Genomic DNA, 19,766 nt, shown 5'->3' with positions numbered 1-19,766 from the left:
CTGGCCTAGGAGCACCCTATAATTGCAGGAAGCACGGGAGGAGACTTTAAAGGGGACCCGAGTGAGGGTTAATGGAAAGTTGGTCAAGGGATGTTCTGGGGAGATAAGGGAGCGAGAGAGGCTGCACTCTTGGACAGCCTCTGGAACCCTAACGTCCCCTTGACTCGGCGATTGCTCTCAAAGGCTCCAGCTTTTGGATCCAGGATACAGAGCTGATGGGTTTAAAGAGACTTGGGGGAGCTAGGCCTGCAAAGGCAAGGTCTTCTGACAGCTCCCTTCCCCACCCCACCAGACAGGTCTTGCTTACTTTACTCCGAAGATGAAGGTAGTACAGAGTGCAAATTCATCTCCTCACCCACCTTAGAGGAACCGCCCCTCCTTGTGCTTAGGCTCAGGGCCACGCCCACCACGACTCTAGTGGTCCTGCACGTACGGCTGAAGCCCTACATGGGTTCCACCTAATGCCATCGTGTCCACTTGGTCCAGTCAAGACTGCTGAGGCACCCCAACTCTGAGACAGGACTCCGAGGCACCCCTTTAACACAGACATATTTATTGGCAAAGCCTATTCCCAAGCACGGCGGGGAAGGGCGCTGGCAGAGTGGGCGGCACATCCCCACTCTCTTTGGCAAAGTTCAAGAAGAAGGGCAAGACAGGAGGGGAGGACAGGGGTGGGACCTTCGGAGCGGTCCCAGTGGCACCGGCAGCTCCCCACAAGGCGGGCTCAGTGCTCAGCGAGTGCTTTCTTCCCTTACATCGTGTCGGTCAATCCTCCCAACTCACCTACAAGGTAGGTACCATTCTATCCTCCCGTCCCTGAAGAGGAAACAATTATAGGCGGACACCTGAGGTCTCCCACTGGGGCCTCCTGCTGCCTGCCTGTTCACTCAGATTTTCAGTTTCACTTCTCACAACTTCAGGTTCTTTCAACTCTTTTTTTTTTTTTTAAATATTTGTGTTTTGTAAAAAAAAATAATAATAATAAAATAGATTTTTATCCATATTCTGAGCAAGCCACTGTCTCTGTCTCCAATGGGTCAAACCTTGGGTTCCCCCAAGATTCAGTTTAGTTGGGGTTGGGCACAGCAGGTGGCACACAAGAAGCACTTAAAAAAATGCAGTTAATAAATTACAATCCTCCCACCCACCCTACGTCCTCATCCAAGTCCAAAGCAGACTGTGTGTTGACCCACCCTGAAGTAGGGGCTTGACCCAGTTCCCTCTGTGTCCACCATGTACAGGGCCTATTAGTAGGTGGCTATGGGGTACATGAATGAATGAGTGAGTGAATGAGTGAGTGTCTGGTGGGAGGAAGCAAACACTTAGGAGTGTGAGCCCCAGTCTCTCACCTGGCCCTTACTTACTCCACCTGGTGCCTTTCTGGGTGTAGAAAATAGGGTCTTGGGGCAGGGCTGGGACAGAGAAGGGAAGAAAGTCATCTGGGAAGGGAGAATGTGTGTAGGCCATGGCTCAAGCCCCACGGTGGAGCCCAGGGGCTGTGTGACCTCAGGTAGGCTCAGAAAATGGTCCTTTCACATTTGCCATTGGTCCTCAGAGACCATGTGGGTACATGGGCATTATTATTATAAAAGGCATACATTTTATAGAGCAGGAAGCAGAGGCCAGAGAGGTCAAGGGACTTACATAAGGTCACACAGCCAGCAGGAACCTGAAGACTGTCCTCCATCTCTCCCCCTTGCTATTTATAACTGTGCCATGAAGGGAGGAGCTCAGACCTAACACTCCCAGCATGGAACCCATATAGACTCAAGAGACTGTGACCCCAATTCCCTGATATGGCTTCTGGCCATCTTCAGCCAGAAAACCCAGTGTACCTTAGGGAGAGTGTTTCCTAGACAACCCTTCCTTCCCCACCCACAGCCATGAGATGCCCATGAACGTTCTTCCAGGGAGGGTAGGAAAGTGGAATGGTTGGGGGCCTGGGCCTGCCCCTCACACAGGCATGGGCACTTCATCATATTCATCCAGACCTTCCTCATCGTCAAAGGTTATTTTGGCATCATCACCATCCAGCTAGAGGGGTGAGAGGAAGAAAGGGTGAGAGACTGGACAAGACGAGCCCTTTCTGGGACTTACAAAGCATGTCTGGAGTTAGGAACCAGCCTGGACATGACTTGTTCTGTCCTTACAGTATAGGGCTGGTCTAGATGAGTGGTTTACATAGGACAAGTGGCCCCTGGGGGTCTGGTGAGGAGGACCTGGGAAAGGTGGGCAGGGGAATCCCTTCACCATGACAGCCCCAGCCCTACACTGAATGTCCCTAATAACTTGGGGGCTGATAGGACAGTCCGCTGGCCAGCTCGTGTGGCACATACCCTGTGTACCTTGTAATACTGCCAACCTGTCATTATTTCTCCCTGCGCTGGTGAGGCACAGAGAAATGAGGTCACTTGCTCCAGATCACATACTAGGACACAGCAGACCAAGCCTGAGACAAAGGCTCTGAACACAGACTTTTTTTTTTTTTCTTCCCCTTTCTTAAGATGGGGTCTTATGTAACTCTGTCTGGCTTTGAACTATGTGGTCAAGGATGACCTAGAATTTCTGATTCCCTTGCCTCTAGCTCCCTAGTACTGGGATTATAGGTGTGTGCCTCCACACAGAGTTTATGTGGTGCTGGGAATTGAACCCAGGATCTTCCCCTAGGAGATAAGCATTCTACCAACTGAACTCCATCTCTATTCCTAAACCCAGGGCTATCTGCTTTACTCTTCTGTCTCCCCAGCTCCAAGACCTTCACACTACCAGGCTTTCTGCCGTCCCTCTCCCTCCCCTGGCCTCCCCTCCAGGGCCCCCACTACTCACACACTGGAGTTCCAGCTCACTGAAGATGAGGGGCAGTAGGAAGCGTCTCAGAGGCACAGTGAGAATGAGGACAAAAGGCAGGGCCAGCGAGGCAGGGGTGGACTTCACCACCCACAGCGCTGCCAGGCAGATGATCTGGATACCCGTGAACAAATGCATGCGCCAGGTCTTCACCTGTGGGAAGTGGAGGTCACCGGCCGCCCTGCTCTGACACCCGTGCCCCACTCTGGCTGGACAGCTTCCAAGTCACATACCCGCTTGACGAAGGGCACATCGGGGTGGTACTTGGGTGGCTTGAACAGAAGCAAGATGCGGTCAAAGACTTGGATTCCACTGAGGGATGTGACCCCCATGTACAGGAAAATGCCGAATAACACCGCCAGGGGAATGCGAGACAGGATAGGCTCCATGAGGATGGACAGTCCTGTGTGGAGGGACACTCTTAGTTCAGGTCATCCAAGGACCAGCACCAACAGGGCTTAACTCATTTTTGGAGCTGACCATGAAACCACAAGTACCATGTGACACTTTTCTGCCATGGCTGTTTATAGGCTCAGAGGTAAACAACTTCTAAGGCTATGCTTTCTAGGAGTCCGGCCTGCCTGCCTTACACCCGCTCCCTGAGCCTAGAGGGCGCCGTCACAGCCGTCAGAGGATCCTGCCTTTCTCCTCAGCCCAGAGTGCCTCCACCATCCTCTACAGAAGGGAAGAGAAGGCGAGGGGGGAAGGGGGAACTTGAGACCTCTCTCTCCATCAGTGACTATAAGGCTGCTCTCACAGCTGGACTCAGCTTCTCTAGAAACCCTGGAGCCCTGGAGCCCAGGAACCCTCAGCCTTCCCTTAGACTGAGCTGTGGTGTCAGCCCTAGAGCAACTAATCTGGAAAAGAATTTCAGGGATTTTTAATAAGTCCTCTAACTGTGCAGATAGGGAAACTGAGGTCCAGAGGCCAAGGAAGTTACCCAGCCAGCAGCAGGGCAGGGTAAAACCCCACAATCTATTACATATTTGTTGGCTACACTTGTGGAAACAGGGGTCGAGTCAGAGTCTGATTTTCAGAGTCTGAAAAGCCCAGCAGTGGAATCCTCATGCCCTGCACAAACACCTACCACAGTGTCCCAGAGCCCTTTGTTTTCCTGACTTCTGCTAGATCCCTTCCTGTGAGTAACTGGTGCTGGGGAGGCTTGGGCACCTGATGTGTAGGATGCAGAGTAGAAAGGATGGGAGTTTTGTCCTCAGTCTCAAGAGAAGGTAGTCAAGATTGGTCAGGGGAGGATGGTGGTGGTGAGATCCCTAAGTGGGTGGAGCCCCCCAGTCCTAAGAACAATGGCCAGGAGGAAGTGGAGCAGGGTGGCAGGGGCATGGCCAGCCTCACTTACCCACAAGCACAGAGACCAGGAGCCCACTGATCCGCTGCTCCTTGACCTCTTGGATCTGACCACTGGACTTGCCCATGACTGTGAGGGCATTAGCGTGGGTAACAGAGCGCACAGTGGTGGCACTGAGCCAAGGCATCCCAAAGAGGGCGGCCACCCCACCCATGCCAACGACCAGCAGCAGGTCCAGATGGAAGCCGGAGCCCTTGATCATCTTGCGCTCTGGTTTGCTGACAATCAGCCTAGGGGTGGGAGGAAGTCTGGTCAACTGCACCCTCCTTAGGTCCCTCCGTCTGTCCGTCCTCTTTTTGATTACTGTTCCCATTTTCCTTTTATTTCCTGGCTCCCTCCCTTTGGCTATTTGAGGATCAGACTCCTGAGGGCTAGAAGTCTTCAGAACACCCTTAAGCATTCTTGCCCAAGTCAGGAACCTTGCCAGTTTAGGCCCCTCCCACCATCCAGCAGCTCATCTCATAGCTCACTGTTTACATGGTCTTCAAATGATGCCCCCCCCCAGGGGCCACAAAATTCAGATTTGCCTCTGATGGTCCATCACTCCCATCAGCTAGCAGAGAGCCACTGGCCATTCTCCTGTTGACCCAGAGCCTGCTCCCCTCCCTGCCTCCAGCCCTCCCTAGCCTTGCTCTTACGTGGTGATCTGAGACTCAAGGAATATGAGGATGAAGACGAGCAGGGCAGGCAGGGCAGAAGCCACCATCATCCAGGAGGGAAAATAGGCATACAGACCCAGAGGGTGTATGACCCAGCCCCGGGCAGAGGAATTGGACACTTTGAGGCCATCAGGGACTGCGAGTTTCTGTGGGAGAAGACAGTTGGTGAAACTGTGGGGCCAGGCAGACAGGGAGAGGTGGGGCCTGGAGCAGGGAGTTGGGTTGAAGTGCTCAAGGACTTATTTACACTGAACACTTATTCTGTTCCTGACTAGTTCTCTAAGCCCTTTATAGGCATCTTCTCATTCTCTATGTTATAGGTGGGGAAACAAGAGCAGAAAGGTTATTATAGCTTGCCCCATGCTGCACAAAGATCTGCCCAGATCAAAGCTACTCTCTCCTGCCGCCCTGGGCAAAGGAGTAAGAAGGGCAATGTAGCCTGGGCTCTTGCTTGGGCTATTGTGGTCCTGAGGGAATATTGGAAGAACAAGGATAGGGAAAGAGAGTTCTAGCTGGCTTTGGGTTAGGAAAAGCCATTCTGGCAGGGCATAGGGAGGGGGAGGAAACGAAGGGTAGGGTGGCATGACAGAGGATGAGGATGAGTCACCTGGGTGTAGGTGTCCTTGATGAAGGAATCCACCACGACCATTATCAGGATGGAGATGGGGACCCCGAAGTCCCCGATGACTCTCCGGAGCTGTGGGCAGATGAAGGAACCAGTTGTGTCCATACCCTGCCTCCTGTCCATTTTTCCTTCCCATTCTACATTTATCAGGGATTCTGCTCAACCCAAGGGGTCCATCAAGAACTAATGACTGTCTTTACTCCAACTATCCCTGCCTTCCTTCTTCCTCTGTCCCTGCCCTGCCCTGACTACACCCTGACTCTCCCAAGAACCGTCTGTCCCTGGTTCCCTGCTGGATCTTGGTTCTGAGCAAAGATGGCTTTGCCTGCAACATGAACCCTGGGTCAGAAGAGGAAGGGGAGCCAAGGGTACTGGAGAAGCTAGGGGTTGGTGAAGGTCCGGGTAGGGGTGCACTGACCTTGCCAGGGAAGTAGGTGCTGTTCTTGAACTTTCGCAGCATCATGGCAAGTAAGAAGGTACCAGCCATGAGCACAAGGGATAAGAGAGCTGTGTTGGGCACAGGGCCCTGAGGTTTGGGCATCATTGGAACATATGTATAATTCTGTTGTAGTGGGTAATCCTGGAAAATCTATAACAGAGAAACGAAGCATTGGGTTTCCTCCCAAGTCTTGGCTTGAACTTGACAGTATCAGGTTAGTTGACTGGGCACTATTATCCATCTGTCTTTACAACCCTCCCTCCATCCATCTATACACCGCCATCCATTCACCCAGGCATCCGTCCGTTCGTCTGTCCACCTTCTTTCTCATCTGACATATTAACCAGCTTGTTTTTTAGAGATGAAGAACAAGTTAGCTTGAATGGGAAGGGTCAAAGAAACAATAAACATACATGTCTGGGTATATGTGTCCATGCTTTGTTTGGGATGTAAGAACACTGGGAGGCAGCAATAAGTAATAAGAAGGTTTACAAAAAGGGCTTAAGGAATTGGTGACAGTGACAGCATTTGTCTAGCATGCAAGAGGTTTGATCCCCATCACAATAAACAAGTAAATGAATAGGTCACCCCCTTTTATTTTTTCGAGACAGGGTTTCTCTGTGTGGCCCAGGCTGTCCTGGAACTCACTCTGTAGACCAGGCTGGCCTTGAACTCAGAGATTCTTTTGCCTCTGCTTTCCAAGTGCTGATATTAAAGGCATGTGCCACCACTGCCACCGGCTGAGGTCACCCTTCTTCCATAGACAGTCCAGATGTGGAGGTAGGCAGAGCTTTTGGGGGAGGGGACAAGCTAAGGAGGCAGAGGTCCTGCGGGGTTATGGAGGTCAAGTGCAGGAGAGGAAAGACCTAAGCATCCACTGTCTCACTACACATGCTTTCCCAGGCTATCACACACACACACACACACACACACACACACACACACACACACACACACACACACACAGTGGCCACTAGTAACATGCTATGTGGTCAGGAACATGGACAAGTGTATATAGAGTCCCCCTGCCCAGGCGTAGCATGAGCAATGAGTCACTAGCCTTTATGGGATCCCAAGCAACCCAACTGCATAGTCTTAAGTGAACCCAGAAACATGCATGTGCCCATGTTCATGGTTGTGCATACAGATAGAAACATGGCTACAGTCATGCTGTACAGACATACCAGGTAACACCCCCTCACACACATGCTATGTGTGTTAGCATCCCCCCAGGCCCCACCTTGATCAGCTTGGAGAAAGTCTCATAGATGAAGATGAGGGAGATGAGGAAGGAAAAGATCTCCTGGGTGTATCGGGAGATGAATCGGACCAGGAAGCTGCCTTCGAAGGCCACCACCAACACCACCAACAGAATGAGCCAGAAACCAATCCATGCACGGCCCACAATATACTCCAGGTTGTTGCTTTCACAGAACTGCAGACATTCAGACAGAGGAATTCTGATCAGACAAATATAGGCTTAGTCACGTTGTGAGCACCAGGCAGGTGAGCTAGGGTCGGCTACAGGGTTGGGGGTCAGTGCTACCGAGTAGAAAGCTTCCTCAAACACCAGCAGGGGTCCTGAGAAGCCAAGCACCAGCAGTGGCTGGGCTGCCAGGAGAGCAAAGAGAATTCCTTGCACTGCTGTGGAGATGAGCAGCTCCGACACACCCATCAGGTTCCGCGTCTTTTCTCCTGTGGGAAAAAGCCGTACAAAGGTCAACATGGAGAGATTATTTCCAAGGATCAAAGGAGTAAACCATGGGGCATGATGTAAGCATACATAGCATCAGATTGGGTCAGAGGTGAGGAGGCAGGTTAGAGGTGAGTGCTACCAGGACCATAATTGTCACTGACCAAGGAGGCCACCGAAGGTGACCGCAGGTGACAGGGCAGCAAAGTAGATGAAGATAACGGCAGCCAGGACCTGGGGGCTGAGCGCATCTGTGATATCACTCAGATAGTAAGGATAACGTCGGCGGATGTCGCGTATCAGGCCTCCAAAGAGATGGCCTGTGCGCCGTAGAGGGTCGTCTGCGTCACCGGGACCTCCTGGGCCCCCATTCAAGTCTGTTATAGAGGATAGGAGCATGGTCAGAAGGGCTAACAGGAATGGCCAGTCAGGGTGATAGGGAAATGACCACAGGGACAGAGGCTAGGGGGTATTTGACAGGAAAGGGCAACTGTGCTGGGGGCCCAGGGTCCCATGGGATATCAGGAAGCCCTGTCAAGGACAGAACAGATACCTAGGGTCTTGTATAAGTCAGGGTCTGGCTTGGCAGCACTGGGCAAGTAGCGCCTTCTAAGCAGTTCCTTTTGTACAGGTATCAGGTTGAGCAGAGCTTGCTCTGAAGGGGCATCGGTGGGGGGCAGTACCAGGCTACAGTCCAGGAAACCCTCCAGGGAACTCAGCAGCTCCCCTCGGCTCTGTGCCAGGTAGGCAGCTGTACGAAACACCTATGGGAGGGAGGAAGGGTGGAGACACTGGGACTGTAGACAGGAGGCTTCAGGTTAGCAGGGCAACCAAGTGGTACCTGTCTGTAATCAGGAGGTGGAGATAGGAGGCCTGCCTTCAGTTTGAGGCCATCCTGGGCTACATAGCAAGCTCCAGGCCAGCCAGAGCTACCTGGTGGGACCCTGTCTGAAGAAACTTGAAGGCTAGACATGTATAGCCAGGGACCAGCTACCAAAACCATGGCTGTCATTATAGAGTCTGGTTCTTTCTGCTCCCTCTGCCCTCTAAGGACCAACTTTGGGGAGACAGGCACCCTGGGTGGGGGAAGAGGAGCTAAAGTATCCCTGGTGGGCTAGGCACAACACACAGTGCGTTGGGCCAGTTAGAACTGGTCACAGTGTGCCAGACTGGATCAGACTGGACCAGTTAGTCCAATGCAAGCCAGGATAAGACTGGACCTGCCAGGCCAGACAGGAGCAAGCAAATTCAACCCAATGGATCCAAATAGTGAATTTCAAGTCAAGTGGACCAGTCCAGCGGGGAAAGCTTGACATTTTCTGCCCTCCCACCAGCTCCCTGGCTAACCAGCCACATGGCCCCTGCTCACTCTTTCCGTCATGAGTGTAGCCGCAGCCCTGCCCAGCTGGGTGTAGTCGACATGGGGAGCCTCGGGTCCCAGCAGGACGAAAAGGAAGCGCACAGGCTCCCTCATCTGCAGGTCCTCCAGGTGCACAGCTTCCTTCAATCTCACGAAGCCCAGCACGGACCTCTCCAGAAAATTAGCACGGCCTGTAGAAGACACCAACTGGTGAAGCCAGGCCTCTGGGACTCAGTGTACAACTTCAAGAGAAGGGGCTGCCCAGGGCCTGAAGTGGGGTACGTGAAGGAGAAGGGCTCTTACCCACTAGTACCAGTACGGTTTCTGAATCTTGGGGGGTCTTCAGAACTCCTTCTGGGCTCACCTCTGCCTGTAGGGAGGAAGGTGAGGAAAGGGGTCGTGGGGTCATACTGAACCTAGGAGACCTGAGCATCTAGCCTTTGCCTCTCCCAACCCCCTCACTCCCGACCTCATTCCAGCCTCACCTGCCCACAGTACAGCTCGGTCTCCAGTGATGGCTGCTGGGGAAGCAGGGGCTCAGAAGGGCCCCCAGAGCGGGTCAGGACAGCAGGCTTCACTCCCTCCAGCGCCTTTAGGTCCTCAGCATGGCTACAGAACATAGAGGTGACAGGAGCTGAGTAAGCTATTTGGACTGAATTTTCCATAAAAGGGAAACTAGTGGTGGGAGGGTCAAAGGTGAGTGTACAGTGGATTTCCCCAGTGTCCAGGCTAGACAGACCCTAGAGAAGGAAAATCAGAGTCTCCTCTTAAAAGACAGTGTGGATGGAAGCAGGTGGTCCCTGTCTCGGACGTCTAGGTGGGAGCAAACAATGGATAGAAGAAAGGTCCTCAAGCCCATGCTCTGTAAGTGTGAACTTGAGGTCATGGTCTCCCTTTGGGGACGTCACACAGATGTGGGAGCTATGGTGGAGGAAGAGTAGTCTCCTTGCCTGCTGGAGGTGGGGTCCATTTGGAGCCAAGGGAGGGTAGGGAGCCCTTGGGGTAGGGATCTGGGAGGAGCCCCGTGTGAAGCCCAGGTCCTGGAAAGCAGAGTACCTGCGTTTGAGTAGCAGAGCTCGGAGCAGCTCGTCTCGGTCCTGAGGCCGAATCTGGTCCTCGTAGATGAAGCTGTCTAGAAGCTTGTTGGCCACCCCAGCCAGGGAGGTCTCTGCCAGATCCAGGAGCACGGTGCCTGCAGGCGGTGGAGGGGTGAGCTGAGTGGTTGCGCAGGGCAGCCCCAGCAAGTCTCCAATGCAGCAGCCACAGAGGGCCTGGCAGGACTTACCTTTTGAGAAGACCCTCTGCAGTTCTAGAAGGCTCCAGAAGGTGAGGTAAGACAGGTGTGGGCGGCCCCACACACCGTCCTCTCGCAGGTTTTCTTCCAGCCCTATCCAGTGTGCTGCCTCCACCCACTGCAGTTCCTGGTTCCTCTGGTCCATCTTCAGCTCCTGCAGCTCCACATAGACCTGAGGCCCACGGCCCAAGTTAGCCCATCAAGCCATGAGCAAGCCCAGGGGGAGACTTGAAGCTTGGATCCTGAGGACACTTAGCTTAAAGCTAGGCTTAGAAAAGGCGCTGGGCCCTGGAAGGATCAGGATAGATCCCCTGCTCAGATCATGAATCCTGTGGGCAGACCTGGTCCCATGTCCCATCCTCCTCAGAAAGCCACTACCACATTTCAGAGAGACATGAGCCTCTGGATCAAGAGGCACCTCAAGTAGCCACTTGGTCAGAAAATTGGGGCCTGGTAACACAGGCTGAAGGGTCTGGGAACATGACTTACACTGTCCTGGGCCAAGCGGTTACTCTCAGGGCCCTAGTTTCTAACCAGCTAGGCAGTCTGGTGCTCAGCAAGGACTTGGGTGCTGGAGCGGAGGAGAGTGTGCACTGACTGATTCTATGTCTCCAGTGAGTACCTCGCCTAGCCAGGCCTGAAAGCCCCGGCTCAGTCCTCAGCAGTAAGAAAACAGTCTGCAGGGAACTCAGAAATCGTCCGTTTCCCTGTTATCCACTGAGGTCCTAGGATGATCCCTCCATCCTGCTTGGGTGTGTATGGGAGTGTCTCCTCCAGCCCGATTCTCTCTCTTTCCCTTCTCATGGTATCTATTGGATCTCAAGGCAACTTGAGAAAGAGGATGGAGTCTGGATCCTCACCTGACTGGAGCTTCGGCGCGACGTGGAGGTACTGGTGGGGGTGTAGTATGTGGCTACTGGCTCTGTGGGAAGAGCTGAAAACCCAGGGCCAGTTAGCATTGCCTGGGATATGACCCCTCACTCAAGCCTTGCTCTGCTACTTTCAGGGAGCCCCGGGAACCCAAACCCTCCCCTGCTCCTGGGCTAGGACCCCTGCCCAACCCCACATCTGCACCTGTTCTGGATCTGTCACCCTCTATCTGAACCCTACTGAGGAACCCTGAATTCGTTGTGGTGATCCGAGCCCCTAGCCTGACCTGTTTTAAGTGAGGATAGTGAGAGTCCCAAGTCCTAGTGTTCAAAACCATCCCTTCCCTCCCCTGCCATGTCTGGGACCAGACTTCCTTGCCTCTTCTCACACTACCCGCATAGCTGACCCGCTAACCCGCCTGCTGGTAGCTTCTTACCACATGCCACTCAGATAGGGTGAGCCCCTTATATTCCCCTCATTGCCCAAGGGGGCCTCTTAACTTCAAATCTAATCACTTGCACTTAAGCCCTGTTGACAGTAAACAGGTCCCCGCCTCAGGCTCCCCACCTAAGTAAGACCTTGGGCAGGCCAAGGAAGGTGGATTGGACTCCTGGGGTCTCTGCTCAAGGGGTCCCCACAGTCCTATCCCATTTCTCAGGGTCTCCAGCTGTCTAGACAGAATGAAGTTCCAGCAACAGGCCTGCTGCTTGGCCTCGATGCTGATGTGGGGCAGACAGGGTAGCAGCTGAGTTTGTGCCCTTGTCCCAGGCATACCTGGCTGCCCTGTCACATGTGAATGGGGCCCAGCCCCCCAGTCACCTCCTGTGATCATTCCAAACAAATCATTGTTTATCCTTCAATCAGCCAGGATTGGGGGGAGAACTGGCTCCAGGGCTAGGCTGTGGAGACGCAAAGGACTGGGTCCCTACTGTCCCCAGAGGGACTCGGCAGCTCCTCTAGTAGAAACGGAAGACGAGGGATGGGTCTCACCTTCTGGCTCCTGCATCTGGACCACAGGCATGTCTAGGTCTCTATATGCTATCTGTTCTATAATGTTATCCAGTTCCTCGTCGCTATCCTGATCTGGGATCTCGAGTACTTCCTCAAGGTCCTGTGGGAAAAGGTCATCAAGTTGGGTTAAGTGGCTCCCCAAGTCCTCAGAGGAGTAGCAGCCCAGCTTGGCTTCCAGAGCTGAAGGCAGGAGCCCTGCGTGAATCAACAGGCACTAACCTGCTTGTCCCCCATGATGCTGTCCTCAGTGTCCAGTTGTCCTCGGCTATCTGAGGCCCCAGCATAACCCGCACCTCAGGTTCCTGGAAGAGGGGTGCAGGCTAAATGAGGCACAGTCATGTCACTTACCCTCAACTGGCCTCCTGCTGCTTCTGGGTCCCCCTAAGGGAGCTGACTTTTAGTGCCAGGACAGCCCTGAGGACATAAGAAGTCAGGGGAGACAAAGGACATGGAGGAAGAAACTGAGTTTGTAGGCGTATGGGTCTGTGGGCTGAGAGACACAGTGTGGCTACACTCTCCTTAGTGGTCAAATGTCTATCTAGCTCCATCCTGCATCCAGCAGGCCTTACCTAACTGCTCTTTCTGAGTTCCAAGGATTCAGCTAACTCCCAGGACACGACCTATTCCTTCCTCAGGGGGCTTGGCTCTCCTGAGAGTCTCCGTAGTGCATCCTCTTCTCCTAGAAACAGCTGCTTCTGCCTAGATAACAGGTGGCGGTGTCCTTGGTAGTGGCCTGCAGATCCTGAAGGACATGAGCCTGCTTCCTCCTCCTCATTTGAACCCTACCTCTCTGGCTTGTTTTATCCGCGATCTATTGGCTTCTTTCCAGTTCCTAGAACTCACCAAAGCCTTGTGTACCCCAGGGCCTTTGCACATTCATTGCCTACTCCCAGATGGACCTTCTGCCAACAGTCTCTTATCTCAGTCCCAATATCACTTGTTCACAGGCTCTCCTTAACCACCCGGCCAGTCCCTGACCCAGTCAGGCCTGGTTTCTCGATTGATTTGTGGACAACTGTCTGACACATCCTTTGGAAAGAAAGACACTTGAATGCAAAGTCCCTGCACATGTCAGTCCTCGTGGAGGACTGTGTCACAGGCCAAGCTCCATCCAGAAGCCACAGAACCATGTCCTCTGTTTTCTCAAGACAAAGGTGTACCCATGCCGGAATGTGGGGGCAGGTCATCCAATGTCCCAGTCTGGGTGTGGAGGGGCTTTATTTTTCCTCTCACTCAACTGCCACCTAGAACACTGGGTGACCAGCATTTGGGTGGGGTCATTGAATGTAGCTGCTTGACTGAGCACAAGAGTCTCAGCTGAGGGTGTCCTTACTCTTAAGGTGACCTAAGTGATTCCTACATAGACAGAGTTTAGGAGGCCACCTATGCTGGAATATGCAGTGAATGTCACAGGAGAAAGAGTAGGACTTAGGTGCAGGGCACAGGGACCTCAGGAGGGGTCTCAAGAGCTAGGTAAAGAGGCCCCATCTAGCCAGGCGTTGGTGGCGCACACCTTTAATCCCAGTACTCGGGAGGCAGAGGCAGGCGGATCTCTGTGAGTTCGAGGCCAGCCTGGTCTACAAGAGCGAGTGCCAGGATAGGCTGTCACAGAGAAACCATGTCTTGAAAAACAAAACAAAAACAACAACAACAACAAAGAGGCCCCATCTAGGTTTGAGGAGAGTGAGGAGCAGTCTGGGACAGAGATGTGGAGTGGGGAGGGCAGAGGGGTAGATTCAGAGCCATGCAGTCGGTCATGCTAGGGGCCATGCAAAGGTCTAGGGTAGGGCATACGTTTAGAAAGAACCATACAGAGGATTTTCTAGGTTTTGGACAGTCCTGAGGTTCTGAAAAGGAGAGGCATTGTCAAGTCCTTTGGAGTGGCAAGTGACAGCCACAGCAGTGTTCTCAAGTCTGAGAATGGACAACCCTCTCCTAGGGCTTTGCCCCCTGGCAGCCCTGGCTGTCCATCACTTTCTCCTCTCTCTCTTTTCCATCTTCCTTTGCCAAAGATCCCCACCCCGTTCCTCTCTTCTATCTTCATGTTTCACTCTCTGGACCTGCCGGCACTGTTTTCTGGCTGGGCCTCAGACCCTGAGGTACCAAAAATCCCACTGTGGGGCTGGGACTGAGATCTTGCTTCTCCTGAGGGCCAGCATGGCATAGTCAGGGATCCAGAGTCCCGGGCTGCTTCCCTGACCCTGACTGGACCAATGGCCTTGGGCAGCTCTCAGGTGTCTAAGTCTATCACCCATCTGTTAGATGCCAGAGAGAAGAGAAGGATCCGAAGGGCCTGGAGTCCAGCTGAGCCTTGAAGGGTGCCCTGGGGCCCAGGTTGTTGCCTGTTGGCCCTGCGCTGTTAGTGCTTCCCACTCTGCCTGCAGCTGATAAGGGCCTGGCCCCTGAGCCTGCCATGTTCTGGGTTTGGAAGCACCCCAAACACCTGGAGGGCCAGCTGCCCATGGGCCAGATAAGGGGAGTGTGGGGACATCTGGAGCCCAGGAGGTAGACTCTACCAGCTGGGAAGGTACAGCGGGGAGGGGGGACAAATGACAGACAGCTCCCTGGTGGCACAGTTGAACGTTTTTACTGTCGAACCTATACCTCACAAGCAGTTGTGAAGCACCATCTCTCCCAGTCCCCAGACCACTCTCCTAAGCTGAAACCAATAATGTCAGTGGCACCGTGTGACAAAGCCAAGGATCAGAGTTCATCTACTTCAGTGGCATGGGGCATTGGTATCAGAGGCAGGATTAAACCCTGGCCTGAAGCTCCACGAATTTTTCTAACCACTGCACTGAGCTGCCTCCCAGAGAAGAAAATAACTCAGCTGATTAGGAGTTAGAACTTAAGGTGTGAACTCTGCAGTCAGACTGCCTGTGTCTATTGTTTAATCTCAGCCCTACCGTCTACTAACTCTGTGGGCTCAGGAAGACAAGTGAGCCTCAGGTTTGTTTTTGTTTTTTGTTTTTTTTTTCATCTGTAAAATAGAGCTGCTAAGAATGATTCCTCTGTGACGGGCCCTCTGTGCAGACTAAGTCCATTCAGAGAACACATGGCCTGTGCCTGGCACAGTCTGTCATTGCATCTGCCGCTGCCGGCCAGGTCAGGTTTGTGATCTTCACCCCTCCCCGGTTGGCCTCCAGTTCCTATAGAATTAGTTTGAGCTAAGAGACCATCAACCCTCAGCTGAAAGGGGCTTCTCCTTTGCCCTTCAATACTCTCTAGACTAGGGACAGTGCCAAGCCTCCAAGTGGACTCTAAAGTGTCCCATACTAGAATCAATGTTGGTTGATGTATGGTCTCCCAGGTGAGAGATGGGGTGACCTGAGGATGCCCCACATTTGGAGGAAAGGAGGGCCTGAGAAGAATGAGGCCTGAGTCCATGGGGCTCATGAGACTGGTAGATAGAAAGCAGGTAGGACCCACAGTGGAATGTCTCAGCTTTGCTCCCAAAATGCACTCCGGCCACACACACCTCTCGGTATAGAATCTGTCCCTTCATCCTGCCACTGGTTCACTGAGGGACTCCATGCACATGGTCACATTACCATTCACCCACCTGTACCCCCCCCCCCCCCGCACCTCCAGGTCACCCGCCTGCACCTCTGGGTCAGAGGTCGTACCCTTTAGACACAGATTTAAGCTGACCACATGCACAAACCCTCAGAACAGATGCCAAATGACCCCCACCCAGCCACTCCCTGCCCTGCCCACCTGCTCAGGAGCCTTGGGGGTCCTTTGTGAAGTCCTGTCACCACTGGTGCCCTCTGCGACTGGTTGAGCTCCCAACTGCTCTAACAGCACCGGCAGGTGCCCTGGAGGAGGCTCCCAAACCCCTGACTCATGCCCTTGCCTCCTAATCTGCCCGCCCCACAGCCGGGAGCCCCTTCCCACCCCACCCCCTTGCCCTGCTCCAACTGGGTGCCCCATAAACATAGTTATCTCTCACCCACATCTGGACAGCTGTGCATCAGGTCCACCCCACCCAGCCTGGCCAGTCTTCGGGGCCTTTCTGGCCCCTGGGGATTCCTCTGGATCTACCTTCATGGACTGAGGCTTGAGAGCAGAGTTCTCAAGACGTCCAGGTCTCTGTCAGGAAGGCATTGACCCATGGACACTTCTGCCTAGCCTCTGTCCACTCTTCACTCTGGCCGGGTCTTCTCTGGCCCCAAGTCTCAAGACACCTCTCTCCTACCCATGTCCTCCCTCAAGACTGGCTTTTCCTTAGCAGCCTCCCAAGCCTAGTGCTCATGGACCCCCACTGAGCCTGTCTTCTTGCCCCTGACTACAGCACCTTAACTATGCTGTCCCCCAGACCCCAATGGCTCCTGAGAGTTGGCCTCTTGAGGCCACAACACCAACAGTCAACCTGAGACAATGTCCGGTCAAGAAAACAACTGTGCCTACAGGAGCCCTAACTTACAAAGCTTCTATGTCTGGGCACACTGGCTCCTCTGTGGCAGCCCGGCCCAGGCCCCTAGGCAGAGTAACTGCATTCTTGGCCCCCGCATGCTCCTCCCGTCACACCTCTGACAGGACTGTTCTCTCATCTTGAGAGTGGGGTGCCCTGGCCAGGGCACCTATCTCTGACTGACAGATGGGTTCCACTGGATAGGAATGAAGAGGTTTAGACCAGACCAAGTTGGGTACTATGGTACCCAACTTGGAGGAGAATACGCTGCCTGGCTCCTTCACTGAGTGACTGCCTGTGAGAACCAGGGCAGCCTCCTGGTCTCTTGGAGCTTTGGTTTCCTCTTGTATCAAGAGACATTCCCAGGGTCAGGGACAGAGCTCAGTTGGTAGATCACTTGTCTAGAATGCATGAAGCCCTGCTTTAGATCCCCAGCGATACATAAAATGGGGTGTGGTAGTGCTTACTCGTAACTCCAACACTCAGAACTCAAAAGGCAAGGCAGGTGGATCAGAAGTTCAAGGTCATCCTTGGTTATATATGCTTAAGGAGATCAAGGCCAGCCTGGGATAAAAGAAAGATGAGGAAAGAAAGAACTTGTGAGTGAGAGCGAGCACTCAGTGTCGTCCCCCTTCACACACACAGACCAAGTTCAGGCTCCAACAATAGGGAAATTGACAGCCGGCCAAACGGAGCAAATCAACCAGTCTCTGTCACTAACTTGTGCTGGCCAAGTCCTTGCAGAGCTGGAGGGATGGTGGTTCAGGGCAGAATCCTCTGGAGTAGAAGGCCTTTGCTGCAGAGGCTGTGCTGGGGGTTCAGCTGGAGTCATGTTCAATTTTCTCAAGTCCTCCACGCAGAGGAAGTACCTAAATTGACAGAGATGTTATGTGGCTTCCTGTAAGCAAAATGACCAGGGAGGGGACAGTACTTCTCCATGCTGGGCACCAAGTCTCTGTGAGTTCATGAAGCCAGCGGGGTGAGCAGCAGCGCTGCCCAGCTTTTGTTTGCACCCCTCCCTCCTTTCTTCTTTTTATTTTTTACTTGTTTTTTCCTGGGTGTGGTGGCACATGCCTTTAAAGCCAGCACTTGAGAAGCAGAGGCAGATGGATTTCTATGAGTTCAAGGCTGGCCTAGTCTACATACTGAATTTCAGGCTAGACAGTGATTTGTAGAGAGACCCAGTCTCAAATTTGTTTGTTTGTTTGTTAAATACAAGATTTTACCAAGTTCAAGCTTGTCTTAAACTTGCTATGAAGCCAAGGGTAACCTTGAACTTCTGCTTCTCAGTTCTGAACTAACGGTAGGTGTGCAATACCATGCCCCCTTTATACAGTGCCGAGGATCAAACCCAGGACTTTGGGAATGTTAGACAAGTACCTCTACCAACTGTACCACATTCTTCAGCCCACTGTTACTCTCTTACTGGAAGCCTCCTAGCCCAGACCTCCCTGGCTGCTTGACCAGACAGGGCTGGGGCTTCAAGGCAGTTAGGTGACCTGTACCTTGTGGTGGGGTGAAGAAGAGGTGTGGAGTATTCGCATGGGGCTGTGACCATTGGGAATGGAGTCCATTAGTAATCTCATGTCCCGTTTTCCATCCCTGCTGTCGCAAGTCCTCAGCCAAGTCTTGCTGCGTAGGAAGGACCACCTCAGCTGCTGAATGGGGACAGAAGAACGAGTGAAGGCCCAAGTTTAGGGCAAAGAAGATCAGGGTTTGAAATGGCAGGCAAAGTAAGCAAGTGTCCCAGCAAAGCAGCGTACGAAAGCTGGAGCCAGGGCTGTAGTGCAATAGGAGCAAGAAGTGCCCAAGGTGGCCTGGGAGAGCCGCTGATTTTCTATGAAAGATATTACTTCCCCCATAGACAAGGTACCCAGATTCCCATCATCCTTCATTCACGGGAAGTCTCCCACAGCCCAGATTCTAGAAACTGCTGAGGCAGGAAGTTCTGCCACTTTGCTGTGTGACCACATCCTCTCTCTGGTCATCCCTTTCCTCTGTGGACCTTTGGAACCAAACGGTGTGATGGATGGATGGGAGTTTGAAAGCATAGTCCCCTTTGGATGTGGGGTGAAGCTGAGTTAAGGACAAGGGTCTCTGAGGCTGGAATGTCTGTCTCCTGGGTGGGTGGTTGCTTGAGCTGGGTCCTCAGAATATCCATTCTTAGGAACTCATATCTAATGGGGTAGAGGATAGCAACTCACAATAAACAGAGCGTGGTGGCAAGAGTGTGGTAAAGAGTGGAGGGCTCCCATCCACTGACAGACCTTCAACAGTTCTTCTGGTTTGCACTAGGATGCCAAAGAAAATGTTCCCGGTGCTTCCTGCCTGTCTTTGTAGCAGTCCAGATTGAATTGGGGAGTACATATAAAATAAAAAAATGAAGCCGGGCGTTGGTGGCACAGGCCTTTAATCCCAGCACTCGGGAGGCAGAGGCAGGTGGATCTCTGTGAGTTCGAGGCCAGCCTGGTCTCCAGCGCGAGTGCCAGGATAGGCTCCAAAGCTACACAGAGAAACCATGTCTCGAAAAACCAAAAATAAATAAATAAATAATAATAATAATGATAATAATAATAATAAATAAAATAAAAATATAAAAAAATGAGTGGGGGACTGAGGGGCCTGAAGAGATGGCTCAGTGGTTAAGAGCACTGACTGCTCTTCCATGGGGACCCTGGAAGCTCACAATTGTCTGTAAATCCAGTTCCAGGGGACCAGACACTCATGGCAAAACACCAATGCACATTTAAAAAAAGAGAGCGTACAACGGAGGAGACAATACCTGGGAAGTCTTACTTGTTCCCCAGGAAGTAATGTGAGCTGAGCCTTGAAGACGTTCTTTAGGAAGAGAGCTAGGAATCGGGGCGGGGGAAGGCAGGAGAAGAAGGGCAGTCACAGGGAGGACTCAGAGTAGGATGCGGGTTGCACATGCAGTCATGGCCCCGAACTCCCCGGGGAGCATGGTGGGCAGTGGGAGGTGGCACGGGGACTAGAAAGGCCATTCTTTCTATTTCTTCAGTGCTCTGGGTGCCCCCATCTTCCTGATCAGCACCTTAGCTGGGCCTTGGGACTGAGAGGAAAGAGGAGATTCTCCTAGCTGGGATAGCAGAGCCAGGTCTGTGAGGAAAGCTGGTTCTAGGCCTCCTTTTAGAAACTACACAAGCGGGGCTGCTCTTCAGGGTCCAGAG

The 19,766-nt window shown here is 52.9% G+C and overlaps 1 protein-coding gene and 1 non-coding gene across 2 annotated transcripts; one reads left to right on the top strand and one right to left on the bottom strand.

The window, feature by feature from the left end:
- Positions 1-1,953: 1,953 nt before the first annotated feature.
- On the bottom strand, positions 1,954-12,398 carry Slc4a1 (solute carrier family 4 member 1 (Diego blood group)). The gene is made up of 19 exons (XM_035448184.1): positions 12,384-12,398; positions 12,144-12,264; positions 11,144-11,217; positions 10,275-10,455; positions 10,046-10,181; positions 9,475-9,598; positions 9,293-9,359; positions 8,999-9,180; positions 8,183-8,393; positions 7,794-8,006; positions 7,483-7,631; positions 7,177-7,371; positions 5,916-6,086; positions 5,480-5,569; positions 4,852-5,018; positions 4,205-4,443; positions 3,081-3,250; positions 2,827-3,000; positions 1,954-2,034 (listed from the first exon to the last, which is right to left on the bottom strand). The coding sequence occupies exons 1-19, from the start codon at positions 12,396-12,398 to the stop codon at positions 1,954-1,956; spliced, it is 2,760 nt and encodes a 919-aa protein (XP_035304075.1).
- Positions 12,399-18,829: 6,431 nt separating this feature from the next.
- On the top strand, positions 18,830-18,947 carry LOC113836922. Its single transcript, XR_003487433.1, has one exon. It is a non-coding gene; the product is annotated as a small nucleolar RNA SNORA31 (small nucleolar RNA).
- The last annotated feature ends 819 nt before the right edge of the window (positions 18,948-19,766 follow it).

The sequence above is a fragment of the Cricetulus griseus genome, chromosome 7, assembly GCF_003668045.3.
Source record: "Cricetulus griseus strain 17A/GY chromosome 7, alternate assembly CriGri-PICRH-1.0, whole genome shotgun sequence".
NCBI lineage: Eukaryota > Metazoa > Chordata > Mammalia > Rodentia > Cricetidae > Cricetulus > Cricetulus griseus.
This window is presented reverse-complemented; position numbering and strand designations above follow the sequence as displayed.